At 44.8% G+C, this 14,488-nt stretch overlaps 1 protein-coding gene across 7 annotated transcripts in view; it reads left to right on the top strand.

Moving 5' to 3' along the window:
* The first annotated feature begins 175 nt into the window (after positions 1-175).
* Positions 176-14,488, top strand: part of CCSAP (centriole, cilia and spindle associated protein) — a 20,518-nt gene continuing 6,205 nt past the window's right edge. The window contains exons 1-4 of one of the 7 annotated variants that reach the window (XM_065680291.1): positions 176-637; positions 8,495-8,778; positions 9,123-9,179; positions 12,621-13,665. In XM_065680291.1, coding sequence (XP_065536363.1) covers positions 301-637; positions 8,495-8,778; positions 9,123-9,155 — 654 coding nt within the window. In that variant the 5' untranslated portion in view covers positions 176-300 and the 3' untranslated portion in view covers positions 9,156-9,179; positions 12,621-13,665. The other 6 variants (XM_065680289.1, XM_065680290.1, XM_065680292.1 and 3 more) reach the window with 6 other exon arrangements.

The raw sequence follows: 14,488 nt of genomic DNA, 5'->3' as shown, positions 1-14,488 counted from the left end.
AGCACTGCCTACTCAAGCCCAGCCCAGCCGAGCCGAGCCGAGCCGAGCCTAGCCTACCCTACCCTACCCCCAGCCCAGCCCAGCCCAGCCCAGCCCCGCCCCGCCCCGCCCCGCCCCGTTCACGCTCTCTCTCCCCGTCCCGCGGCACGCTCACATGACGCGCGGGGCGGTGCTGGTTGGCGAGGGTCTGCAGGCAGCGATTGGCGAGGGGCGGGGCCTGGAGCCGCTGTTTGGATTTAAACGTTGCAGCGGGAGGGGGCGGACTCGGTCCTTCCCGTTTCCCCCGTTCGCTTCTCCGCCATGGTGGTGCCCGCGCGGCGCGTGAAGACGGAGTACATGAAGCGTTTCAAGGAGCCCAAGTGGGAGTCGTGCGGCGCCTGCTACCTGGAGCTGCTGCGCTACCGCCTCAGCCGCCGCCTCCTGGAGCAGGCGCACCGGCCTTGGCTGTGGGACGGCTGGGAGGACGACAGCGGCAGCGGCGGCGGCAGTAGCAGCGCCGGGTCCCCGTCGCCGCCGGCCGCCAGCACCCCCGCGTCCGCGCAGGAGAGGGAGGCGGCGGCACCGGCGGCACCGGCGGCACCACCGGCACCGAGCGAGGCGGGACGGGCCAGCCCCGGCCGGGAGCGGGGTAATGGCGGTGAGTGTGTGTGTGTGTGGGGGAGTCTGTGTGTCGCGGGGCAGCGCTGCCCGCCGCCGCCAGAGCCAGGCGAGTCCTGCCCGGCCTGAGCGGGGCACGTCAAAGATGGCTCCGGCCTCCCTGCCGCGGCGGGGATGCCGCTTCCCCATCCTGGGGTGACCACGCCGCGGCCCCGCTGTTCCCGGCTGGCCCTGCCGGCCTGGGGGTGTCCGCAGGGCCGGGCCCGTGGGAGGACGGTGGAGCGGCAGGGCCAGCGCAGCTCGCATTGTGCCGGACAGCTGGGGGGTACAGCTTGGTACCCCCCAAATGAGGTGTGGGGGAAGCCGGGCAGGGCTGGGGAGCACGTCGGGACAGAGGGGAATGCTGTTAATGGGTTCTTGGCTCTAGGCCTGCGGAGAAGCCGTAGCTGCGGTACCGGAGGTGTCTCTTTAAAAAGCCAAGCGGTGGTAACTCTCATCCTGAGTCACAGCCACTGATGTAAACTGTTGCCATGGGAGCGCAGCATCTCTGCAATTATATAAGCTGTTTCTGTGGCAAAAGCAGCGGCGAGTTGGACTGTTTGCCAGTGGCCGGCACTTAGCACGGTTGCTTTCCTGGATGTGCACACTTAGTCTGCCTCAGCTGAACACTTGGTTCTCTGTTCTACCTGAGGTTCGGCCTTTGGTTTGCAGCTCGGTGCAGACAACTGTGTAGGCCTGAGCAGCTGCAGAGCTAGTGATGTCTTGCTCTCTTCTAGCATATCTTACCTTTTGGTATCTCAAGAATTAACTATACAGAGTGGGTAGACAGGTAATGACACTGTTAAGCTTCCTAGGTTGGTGCGGGTTTTATCCTATAGCATATTGTCTCTTACCTATAATGAAAGACAATTTTATCTGGCAGCCATTGATTGGCCTTTTGCAATACCTTTTGAATCCTCTACATATCTGTTGTCCTGTAGCAACGAAAGTCCTTGAGAATTGTTCAGTTAAGCCTCACGCTGCCTGGATGGCTTTTCTGGTTAGATGTGGTTGTTTGGAGTGGGGTGATTAATCTGTTTCAGTGTCCCTTGGACTTTATGAGAATAATCTATATTCTGATACTCAAGACTAAACTGTGCTTGTAGTCCTAAGGATACCATGTTATACAAAAGCTTAGCTTTACTGAAGTCATCTATTGAAGAGGCCTGCTGTCTCAGGGCATGCTGGTTATGTGGGGTTTTGCAGTGAGCTGCCCTCATCATGGCTGGGTGTTTCTGTGATGCCAGCTCCGTGCTGGGGTGCACACATCTGCTGGCTGCCAGGGCACCGGCATGTCTGGCTGCAGTTCCTTGTCGCCTGGTTCTGGTTGGGCTGGTTTTGGCAGTGAGTGAAAGCTTGGTAGCTGTGGATATGCTGCTCATGCAGGCACTTTGTCATCAGTGATGTTGTGTGCCACTATCCAATGCATCCACCACTGTATCCTCATTACAGTATCAGTGGCCAAGGGACTGTAGCATGTTAAGCTATGGGATTTTGGACAACTGTGGCTTTGTAGCTGATGCGCATATGCCATGGCTAGAAGGGAATGCGTAATGTTCTATTAGGTTCTTGCTATTTTACACTCATAATGGGAGAAAAATCTGTGCCTAACATTTATTTCTTTGCTAGATGGCTTAGGATAAACTTTTTTTTTGTTCAAGGGCTTTATTAAGTCCTTAGCAAAAGGACCAAAAGCAACTCTGCTTAGGCATCAGGATTTAGTGGGAATTTATTATATATTAGGGTATATGCTAATGTATAGGCAAGTGATTTAGTATTGAACAATTGTAAGGATGTTTCCTTTGCATAGTGGCTGGCTAATTAAAACCTGTGGAGGAGATAACATGGAGACTGCCACTCTGAATCTTCTATTATTCAACTGTCTTTTCTTTTCTGGAGGAACTTAATTATACCCAAGTGCTGTGGGGGTAGCTGAGTGTGCTCATGTTGATGACATCTTTTGTCTTCTGAATCTGAGATCCACCCACATGCTGCAGCATTCTGGTTGTTACCTGGCTACTGCTGCTTCCCTCTGTTCTGTGGGGAACCTGATTTCTGGCTGAGTAGTACTGATAATGCTTGTCGACAAGAGTATTTGGCCAGCACTCATGTTGCCTAGTACGTGTGGTAAAGCCAATTTGTAATGGTGTGTGCCCATAGTTATTTTTCCCTTATGAAGATGAGCCTGTGAGTGTTTGCAAAGCAGTTTGTAAGTGCTTCTGGGGTGTGTAGAGAAAGCTGATGCATACAGCATGCCTTTAAGATTTAGTGGTGTTGGTCTAAAGTGCAACCAGTGTGAACATCTGAGATACTACGTAGGACAAATGCATTTTGCCATGGTACTTGTGTTTAAGCTACAACTGAGTGATCCTAAGGTGTGCTTGGTGGCAAATTTGGGTCAATTCCTTCTGGCTCTTCACTTGCAGCAACTGTTCTGTAGAACATGCCCAGGCACAGATGTGCTTTAAATACAGTCCAGCAAAATCTTGACCTAAATCAACTGGTCTAGTTGACACATCCTCAAAACTGTCAACGCAGCTCAGTGGGCCTGTAAGTGAAAGACAGGAGCTCTTGGCAGCTGTGATGCTGTCAGACCTGTTGCTTGTGAAATGATGCCACTGCACACATGTGCTGGATGAAGGCAGCTTTCAGCCCTGTTGTCATTTGCCTTCACCATGTTAGTGCAGTGGTCTTAAATGGCAGTAGTGACAACCTGCTGTCAAAGCAGTTGCCACACAGTAGCTGGAAAGTGACTGATCTGTATTGCAACTCTGCAGAATATCCAGTTTAAAACTTGTTTCCTCATCTTGCCTGCCATTCTGTTGCAGGTGTGTTTGCTGGCCCAAGAGCATGGGGAGGAGTAGTTTGTGGTGCAGGAAAGGACAATAGTGTCAGCTTAGGGGTTTAGAGTACCGTGATTCAAAGTTGCTCCAATTTTTTTGGTTGGAAACAAGCTTGGCTGTGAAGCCAAGCCAGTCATTATTTTCCAAACTCTGTTGCAGATGAAGCTTGTGTGAATCTAATCAGCTCTGAGCTGCTGCGTGGCTGGTAGCTCCAATACTGCTTCATATACGATTTCTTGAAACAATGATGTTGAATTCTTTCAGCTGTAGTAACTATTTTCCACCCAGCTGTAGTCTGTTCATACCCACAACTGAGTATATGCCCTCTTCAAGAGGCGTTGGAGACCTGCTACGTTTGGAGAAAGGTATTGTACTAAAGCAGGAAGCTCTGAGTTCTGCCCATGGCTGTTTAAGCACAAAATGCTTCTCCTGAGCGTGATGAGCAAACTTCTCTATTGAAGTAATATTGAAATATATTACTTCAATAGAGATTAAACCTTTGGGTCTAATCAGAAGGTTGTTGATACTTCTAGTAAGTCAGCAGGGCCTTTGAAATGGGAGTCCTGTCTGCCCCACAGGGCAAGCAGTACTGTGGGAGGGAGGGAAGCAAGCTCCATTGGAGCTTTTCCTGCTTTAGCCCTGGAGGGGAGCTCCTATGGGAACTGGGCAATGCAGTGGGGTTTAAATGACCCCTTCTGGGCAGGAGCTTTCAACAGCCAGATTGGGTGGGCCTGGCAGCCTTGTTCTGCCTGCTAAGCACTTAATCCCCTCCTGTCCAGCATGCTCTGCTTAGCATCCATGATGCAGTTTTAAATGTTCCTTGCTTTTTCCTCACTCCCATCTAATCCCTGTAATGCTGCTGCCAATCAGTTCTGAGTTTCCTGTGCCTGCTGGAGCTAGCACACTGCATGGGAGGGAGGACATGGGTAAGTGTTGCTGGTGTTTAGGCTCCCTGAGCAGCTGGGCCTCACTCCTTCCCTGCTATCAGCTGCTGCTTTTCCACCTTCCTGTGAAGAGGGGTGCCTAAAAAAATGGCTTGGATATAAACTATAGTTTTAAATAAGAGCCTCGACTGTTACAGATACCTGCCTTGTGCCTTCACCAACTAAGTTCTGTATAAATGTAGGCAGTGAATTAATTGAAATAACTGCTCTAATAGCAGCTGCTCCTAAGATGCTATAGTATGCTCTGGCATACAGCATTTACTGTAAAACTGTGCACAGGACTCTGCATGCCATTTATCCATATGCTTTTATTGCTATTTTGGGACAAGCAGGCTCAGTCATTTCTGTACCAGCTGGAACTATATATCCTAGTGAACAGCATCCCCCAGGCATGGCTGTTGCCTTGAAATAGTATCTTAAAGCTGGAGTTTCCATGCAATTGCAGAGTCCCCACTTCCCTGTATCTTTTAAGTCTCTAAATGCCACCTCTGCTTTTCATGAACTCCATGTTGCTCCATCCTTCTTTGCAGAGAAGGAATATGCCATTTTTCTCTTGAACAGAGGATGGAACAGCTTCCCAAAATAAAAGCACTCCTGTTTCAGAATTGGCAGCAGTATGTCCCCCTGCAGTGTTTTATTTTCTTAAAACAGTGTTTCCTTCTTATAATGGACCTAGCAGTCCCTTATTAGGAGTGGGCAGGGGATATATTTTGTAAAGGGGTAGGTCTGTGCTGCCTGTAATGAATGCGAGCTGCCTTGTTAGAGGTGAAGCTGTGTGTCCCAGAGCTCAGGGCACACTATGCAGAGCAGGTCTTTTACCATGCTGAGGTCACTGCTGCTTACTTTTTATCCAGCTGTGGCTATAATGACTGAAACTATGTGCTCCCAATACTGGGATACATGAAATTATTCTGGCTGTTTCTTGTTCTCACTCTGTCACTCCTTTGGCCTTAACTAACATTCTTGGTTGTGGGGACAGTTAAGTGAATTCTTAACGTACAGCTCTAAACACTTTCACATTGCTCGTTGCTCTCACCCAAATACTCAGATGTACTGCAGTATCACCTGTAGTGGAATGCTGCACCTGCACAGCTTGGAAGACCTGTGTGTATAGGCTAGCCTGAACAGGGCCCAGCATCAAAGGCCCCTGTGCTGGCTGGCAGCAAGTAGAAGATGTATTGGCAAGACTTAGGGCTAGTGAGAGGGAACCTGAGGCTCACCTTTTGGGCATGTGGGGGCATGTGGCAAATCTTCATGTCTTTACCCTACAAGCACGAAAAGCAGTGTCCCATTAGGCATGTACTTCCTTGACTATCCTGCTTGGCAAGAATGATTGCTATTTTGTCACAGTATTGGCAGGACCTTCTGCTTTCAGTGAAGACCCTTAGGTAAAGCTTGTACCAGTGGTTTGTGATCAACCTCCTGGTATGTAAGCAAGCCTTAGATGAACTCCTGTCAGTGGAGAAATTCCCTCTGTACGTACCGGTGTATCCTGGTGGTGGCTGAATGTGCTGAGACTTGGAACAGAAGCAGCTTGCAGCTGGTCCCAGCACACCCAGAAATAGATGGTATGGCAGAAGATGTCCAAATTCAGCGTGTTTGTCAGCACAGTTTCAATGTGTCAGTGTGTGTGTGTCTAGCAGAAGACAGTACTTAATGCGCAAAGGTGGACACTTGAAGGGAAACCCTTACTAGTGGACTGCTATGCTGTTGGGTAATAAAAGGCATCACTGGCCTAAAACTCACAGAGACTTCAGATCAATGTCTACTGCTGCCCACAGTGCTTAGGGGTTATGCTCAATGTCTACCATACACCTCCAGCTTGTCAACACTACTGTTGATGATTAGCAGGATGGAGAACTAACCCAGGGTTCTGTGTATTTTTTCCACAGTTGTTTTTCCCAGCATGCTGTAAGTACTATACTGATTAAAATTACAGAATCAAATCATTTAGGTTGGAAAAGATTTTTAAGATCAAGTCCAACCATTAGCCTGGCACTGCCAAGTCCACCGTTAAACAACATCTTTAAGTGCCACATCTACATGTTTTTAATAGCTTCAGGGATGGTGACCCCATCACTTTCCTGGGCAGCCTGTTCCCTTTCCTTGATAATCCTTTTGGTGAAGAAATTTTTCCTAATATTCAACCTAAATTGTCCCTGGGGCAACTTGAGGACATTTCCTCGTCTTACCACTTCTTACTTGAGAGAAGAGACTGACCCATACCTCAAACAACCTCCTTTCAGGTAGTTCTAGAGACTGGTGAAGTCTCTCCTGAACCTCCTTATCTCCACACTAAACAACCCCAGTTCCCTCAGCTATTCCTCATCAGATGTGTACTCTGGACCCTTCACCAGCTTTGTTGTCCATTTCTGGACCAGCTCCAGCATCTTAATGTCTGTCTTGTAGTGAGGGGCCCAAAACTGAACACAGGATTCAAGGTGTGGCCTCACCAGTGCCAAGTGTAGGGGGAGGATAACATCATTGGCCCTGCTGCCACACTACTGCTGATACAGGCCAGGATGCCGTTGGCCTTCTTGGTCACCTGGGCACAAGCTGCTCATGTTCAGCTGGCTGTTGACCAGCACTCCCAGGTTCTTTCTCTCTGTACAGCTTTCCAGCTACGCTTTCCTAAGCCTGCTATGTTGCATGGGGCTGTTGTGACCCAACTGCAGGACCTGGCACTGAGCCTTGTTGAACCTCATACCACTGGCCACAACCCATCAATCCAGCCTGTCCAGATCCCCCTATAGAGCCTCCTATCCTCCAGCAGTCAACACTCCCACCCAACTTGGTGTCATCTGCAAGCTTACTGAGGGTGCACTTGATCCCTTCATCCAGCTCATTAAGATAAATAGTTTGGATTAGTAGTAAGAGAATAGTTCAAGACCTTGTTACCAGTTTGTAGACCTTACGCATCTCAATGGTGGTAAAATCTTTGGTCATCCTTTTCCAGTCAAACTTTATCCGTGGGTGTTCACTTGGTTATATTTACTGATGTCATAAACCAGACTTGTTCAAAGCAACTTTACTGTAAGGCATGACTTTCTTACCAGCCTCTCTCTAAGATTTGTGAACTACTGCAGGGCTATACCAAATATTGGCTTCCTTCATCTGAAGTCGAAGACACAGATTTTTGTATGGAAGTCGTAGTATGCAGGAAATGTCAAGAACTGCTAGCTGTGAGAAACCACAAACGGGAAAACTAGTTTCTCCATAGCTCTAGCTCTATAATGCAAGAAGATTGGATCTTGTTTCCCTGTATTTTTATTAATGTCTTATATAATCTTAATTCAGCCTTTAATGTTATTAGTCTATGTCTGCAAAGCTGAGACAATGATACAGACTTTAAATTTTTCATCACAAACTCTGCTTACCCAGTGCCTGGAGGACAAATGCTGGACCCTTGTTATGGAAAGTTTAAAAAGCATGTGGGGGAAATTAGCCTTGGGGAGCATTGCCTGTGGAGTGTGGTACTTTAAATGTAAAACACACATCACAGAACAGATAGCATGGGTGATGTCTTCCACTTTGTAAGTCTTTGCTTCATATTCCCCTCTGCTCCAAAAGCAGAAAACCACAATCAAGATGTATGTATAATCGGGGTACTTGAAAACAAATCACTTTTTTTCTTTCAGTGGAAGCTTATAATAGAGGGATTTAATATTGCACGTGCTCTTATCAGGCTTAATCTGTGGCTGGCAGTATCTCCATGGCATTCAGCAGTCCGTATGTTTGCTGTCTGAAAGATGGAAGGATGAGATAGTGAAGATTGAAGATCACTGGAAACAGTTTTGAAATACTGCCTGGAGCTGTTGGTTATCTGTGGCCTTGCTAGTGAAAGGCATGTTTGAATATATGAAAGCTGATGTACAGAGGGATGGGCTTAGGAATACTGTAGTCCCTAAAGAAAGGGTGAAGGCATTTAAGCAAGGTATACATCTGTTGCTAAGGAAGTAATGACTTCTTCAATTCTAAACCCAGCAGTTTTGATGTATTGAGAGGCTGTGCTAGTCATACCTTAATATGTTGTCATTAGGAGCTTAAAGCATAAACTTTTTCTTTCTTTAGAGAAAGAAAGAGAAGATAAAGAAAAGCAGCATAAGGAAGAGCCAGAAAAAACTGTAGAACACCCTTCTGTAAAGGAAGCAGACAAAACCAGCCGTCCAGGACGACGTCCAAGTCAAAGTGCCTTGTCCAGTCGGAATGATCGAAGATCAGCCAAAAGCCCTCAAAAGACAGATGCACCAAAGGAGAATAAACATCCATTTGCTCTGTATGGGTGGGGAGAAAGACAGACAGATACTGGAAGCCAGAAAACTCACAATGTTTGTGCATCTGCTTCAGCAAATGAAGTAAGTAAAAGCTTCTGTTTTGTTAAAGGGTGGTGAGTACTTAGTGCCTGGGTTAAGACACATGTCTAATATTGAGATAAAACTTCTCAGGGATGCCTCTGAGTGCCTGGAAATTCTAGCAATAAATTATAAATAAATTAAACTAAAAATTCTAACAATGAACCTGAAGAGGTTCGACATGTTTGAATGACACAGCTCTTAACTGTTAATTTGGTTTTGAAACTTCCCATGTTTGACTAATACTTGCAAGTTCTGATTAAATCTTGGCTATCTTGTTTCTGGCTGTTACAGTGTTACCAGCAAAACTGGCTGTTATAAATGTATTTCTGCATTCTGAACTTCAGGAAAACAAGAGAAAAGCAGCAGCAGGCAGTTAGCACCAGGCATCCCACAGCAGGCAGGTATATACACACTGGGGTAGAACATGTGCTGTGCAACAGTGACTTGTGCTGGGGCACTAATGAGGAATAGGAGCCTCACTGAGAAGGAACAAATGCTCTGCTGCTGAAATGCCTGCCTAGCAGCTTGCTTCAGCAGGTCTCTAGCAGGGAACTTCTTGCTGACAGTAGAATGGTTTATGAGATGGCTGATGGATTGCAGGGTCGATACATTAGCAAAATAGCACAGATAAAATTCATATGGTCATGGATAGCACCAGGATTCAGCTATGGTGGGGTATGTTTCCTGGCTTAGCAAGAAATACTGAAGTTGGAGTGTTGCAGCAGGCCCATTTCTTTCTTTTCTGTAGTTCTCCTAGTCTGGTAAAACATAGCCATTACTGTATCCCTGCCAGCATCTTGTCTTTATCATTAATGTAGAGTCTGAGCCTATGACCTGAGATATCTGAGGATGAAGGTGGATGGTGTTCCTGATCTATAAGACAGAGCTGAGTTCTGGTGGACTGTTTTGGAAGGGGTTTGAAGCTTAAGTCTCTTTCTTTGTGGACACTTCTGATATACATCTAGTTATGTAATGTTTTATTGCTAAGATGCTTCTTTAAGTGGGAAGTGACTACTTACTGCCTCAGCTAGGTCCCCTTTCTTTAATGTTGGAAAGTTTTCACATTCTCCTAATTGAGATGGGATGTAGTTTTAAATCTGGAGATGGAAGCAAGCAAGCATAGAAGCTGGCTCTTAAATTTGGAGGAAATATGATTAATATAAACATGTATGTAGGTGTGCCTGCAGCACATTGTCAAAATTATGCTCTTCAGTGTCTCAGGATTGGGTTTACTATTTTAGCTTAGGTTTTAAGGGATGCTTTGGGTATACTAAGGGATGTTTAAGAAATTAAAAGGGTAGAAACAGGAAACTTGAAGTTTTTAGAATATGCAAGAGTAAGACTGAGAAACAGTCAAGATTTTTGAAACTGCTTAATAGTGTGAAGTGGGAAAGATAATGCAGAACAGAATTGGAGGTATTTTTAATAAAATTCTGTACTCCTGTTGGGTACAAAGTACAGAAGAAAATAAAATCTCATTAGCAACCCCTGTTAATTCAGGATGGGAACTGGGACAAATACAGAGTCATCCCCAGCTTCCCTGGGGGTGTTCTGAGGCTGTTTTCCTGCTGTAATACTAACTCTGGTCTTCTAGATTCATGAATCTGCTCTCCGAGCAAAGAACAGGAGACAAGTGGAGAAAAGGAAGCTCTCTCAGAGGCGGGTACGATCAGCAGAAGCAGAGAAAGCCTGGCGAATAAAGCCCTCCCCTCCAGATAACCCTTGGATGACAGAATACATGAGATGCTACTCAGCAAGAGCTCTGTGAATCTGGATTCACTTAGGCATCTTCAAAAGAAATTATGCATATCAGGACACTGGTGCAAGGAACCAAACTACTTATGCAAGGTTTTTATAGGGAGTTTCCAGCTGTTAAAGTATTTGCTATGATGTTTTTATCTTGGCTACCTACCTCACAGTGGGGTGCATTGTTGGAGCCATAGTATTTGAAGAGGCTTTTAGATAGAGCTACCCAAACTTTTAACCAATTCCCCTTTTTGGGAATTTTTCTAATGCTTCAGTTGACTTGTTTTGGGGTGGAAGGGGGAACTTTAGCATACAGGGAGTCAAATGCTCTTTTGAGCTTGGTTACAAATAATCTATTGTCCCTTATTTTAAAAGTTCAGGTTGCAGGGAGGTGGTGTTGGGGGAAGACTTGAAAGGTGTGATGGAGGTGCCTTTGCATTTATAGTACTATTTGATTTAATACTTCTACCAAAATAAGTGTATTGAGACAGGTAACAGGAAAGCCAGTGGGTCTGGTAAACAGCACTAATAACCGTACCTGCTTTAGGCAGGCAAATACTGAGTATTGTCTGTACATAGAAACTTTCAGAAAAACCTTGTTTGATTAGTGGATCTGCTGACTCTTACTGCTGTTTCTAAGGTCATTAGAATAAACTACTAATTTTCAGGGTAAGAAACAGCTACAGGATTGTTTTGCTGTTGCTGTGCCTGTTGTACCAAATAATGGATGTAGACAATCATGATCTGCTAGCTGCTGCTCAATAAGCAGTTGCTTGTTCTACCAGTATGAAGTTGTACCACTGTATTAAGCTCATGGTCACATTTACTCTGTGCTTAATCATGTAAATGTGCTTATTGAAGGAGAGGGCTCCTGTCTAGTGAAGTCTATTTTTAACACTTAAAGAGTACCCATTATGCTCAGTGGGGACTACAGTGCAATATGCATTCCATTTGGTGGCATTGTACAAGTATACTGTTAGAGGTTTTAAACTTGGGAATTGTGTGGATAAGGCTTGCAGATGAAGTCCTGAGCAGCTTTCTGCCTCTCAAAACTGGTGTGGAAGCCCTTGCTATAGGGGTGAGAGGAAGAAACATGCAGTGGACTTTGAACACTCACTTCATAGATCCTACTTCTACATAGCAAGACAGTCATTGTGATATCCTCAGTGGGCGCTTTTCCCCTCAAGCTGCTGTACGTTATTTTGTTTTCAGTTGGATAACTAAGCTTTAGGCAGATGATTGCTGTAGTTGTGAGATTAAAGTTTTGTTCAGATGTGTTGTGTGTTAGTCGTGTGTTGGTTACCTCAGTTTAATTGTCTTGCAGCTTGTGTTTTGCAGATGGAACACCTTCTCATAGGAAGCACACTTGCACTTCTGTAGCAGATGCCTGCACTAGTCTTAGCTTCATCCCACTAGCTGTGAGTAAGCAGGATTCTTGAACTACTACTGCAGCACATAGCTACATGATCCCACTAGCTGTGAGTAAGCAGGATTCTTGAACTACTACTGCAGCACAGAGCTACATGCTTAGTGTAAAGTCTCATTTTAAGTGTTATCAAAAGAAAGTAATCACACAAAGGGACTAAGCACTGCTGCCTCCTAGTGTTAATGGCATTCCATCAGTACAGGTTTCATTACTCCCAATTTTATTAAAGTCCTAGAATCAATGAAATTTTAATGTTTTACTTGCCTTTTAGGCATAAAGTTATAGAAATACAGACAACTCTTGTTCAAATCTACCTGGTCTTATGGCTTTTAAGTCTGGGATTGCAAAGTATGATTAAGTATGCTTTATCCATAGCAAAAACTACTGTATTCCAACTCTTAAGTAAACCACAGACTAAAACTTCCTAAAACTGCAGGACAGTGAGCAAAACTGAGGCAGACTATTCCAGAATGTCTTTATTCCATGAGATTCCTTTATTTTCCTTTTATGCTTTTTTTTTCCTCTTTAAATAGCTGCTCTAAATATGCTTAAGTTGCTTCTGCTGCTGTCTCAATTCAGAAATGCACCCTAACTTTGAACAATGGTATCAAAGCTCTTACTCAGTGGTGTTTAATAGCCTTATTCAATAAAAACTATCTATCTGTTCCAGTTGCCCACAGGCATTGCAGGCTCTGTGTAACAGCAGAAGGACTGTGCCCCATGCGCATTCTGTCACATTAAACAGCTTCCTTGACTGTGTGGGGGAGGGCTCATCTTGCCATGCTTTCAAAGACAGCTTCTATGGTTCTCTCTTCTTACTGAGAATGGAGGAACTGAGATGACTGTGCCTGCCTCAAGGACCCATTTTTGGATAAGATGGACCTCCCATCAGATGCTGGTCTTTCCAGTAATTATAGAAGGTATAAATGTCTTCTGCCTTGGACACCAGGTACCAAACTTAAACCATGTAAAAACAGGCTTGTTCACGGTGTTCTACAGGGTGTAAGAATCTTCACCAGCACCAAGGCTGCTGTGTACTGAGGATCTAGTTCTTATCCTTGTTGAGTCAAGAACTGTGCCCATCAGAACCATCTGCTAGAAGACAGTAGTGACACTAATCAGGTCAAGTGAGTCTCAGTCATGCTTTTTCAAATGGTTTGTAGCTAAAACTGATCCTAGGTGCTATGTTGGTACTGTCTTGGTTTACAGAATATAATGCCAGAAGTGAGGGATAAATCATTCTACAAGTCAGGTAGTCTTCCTGTATTTGGGTGTTATTTGGCTTTAAAAGGCTAGTAGGTTTGCTTAGACAATGTGAAATAGTGTAGCTCTGATACTGCAGAGTTGTACATGCAAAATACTTGGCATGTGCCAGGCTGAAGTCTGAAAAACTGTTGTTTTAATGTTCTGACATTAATAAATGAGAAGCCAATTGACTTGGAAAGCAGAACTCTTCAAGTGTAAAAGCTTTAGCTATATTGCATAGATTCTTATAGGAGATGGCTATTTTGTATCAAGTTGGACTCACTAAAAATGGAAAACCTAGTGTATGTCACCCAATCAAGTAAGGAAGTTCTGAACTTTGTCTTGCATGGACTCTTGAATTCAGCCAGGTAATGAGCACGTCTCACTCCTGTTGTAAAACTGTTTGTAAGAACACAGTAAATACTCAGTTGTCCCAAGTCTTCATTAAAATAACTGCTTATTCCTTTTTATTTCTGAAAGTACTTAGCTAAGTGAAACAAGACTTGTACAATGTGTAATGCTGAAATTTAACTGTAGTGTTGTGACAACTAGTGTTTACAATGTGAAATGTCGCAATGAAAACTGCCTGAGAATGTCCCTGTGAGCTACAGTAGCATGCCTGTTCAGTCACTGCTGTCACATCTTTGCAACTATAGACTACTGACTTTTTCCCCTGGAAACTGAGATAGTCCGGGTGATAGGTAACTTACAGCCAAACTTAACAAAACTGAAACATGAATTTCTGGTAAGAATTTTATCCAGGTGGCCAATGCACATTTTAATCATTTTTTAACATGTATAGAAGTGTATCTGGCTTTGGCTTTTTTTTTTTTATGGTATAATGCAGTGCCACTGAATGATAAAGGCCTCTCTTTGTTTTTCTTACTGTGATAAGGACCAAATGCTAGCAATCTGAGGGCCTTACGTGTGGTAAACCTGCCAGTTTGTTTTACAGCTCAGTTAGTGCACTCAGCAGCAAAGCCATATATGGAGCCTGACTCAACACCTTGACAGTACCCCCTATAAATTAGGGGTCCAAGTGAGTGGGAAGCTGCCTCAGCTCTTGTTAGCACTGAATTCACTTTAAAAACAATAGGAAAACAAATACCATCTAAGCTTGAAGCAATATGTGTTTTTTAAAGTAAGTTTTTATTTGTTTTTAATGCTTCTGTATTGTCTATATTTAATAGTGTAGTGTCAACTTGTATATGTGAATAAAATGAGTGACACAAAGTGCCTTGGCTGCTTGTAGTAGGTGTTTTTTGGGGGGTCTTGGGTTTTCCTTTGCATGGC

This window comes from Lathamus discolor, chromosome 5 (assembly GCF_037157495.1).
Source record: "Lathamus discolor isolate bLatDis1 chromosome 5, bLatDis1.hap1, whole genome shotgun sequence".
In the NCBI taxonomy this organism is placed as follows: domain Eukaryota; kingdom Metazoa; phylum Chordata; class Aves; order Psittaciformes; family Psittacidae; genus Lathamus; species Lathamus discolor.
Note: the sequence above shows the minus strand (reverse complement) of the source record. Positions and strands in the feature narration are given on the sequence as shown.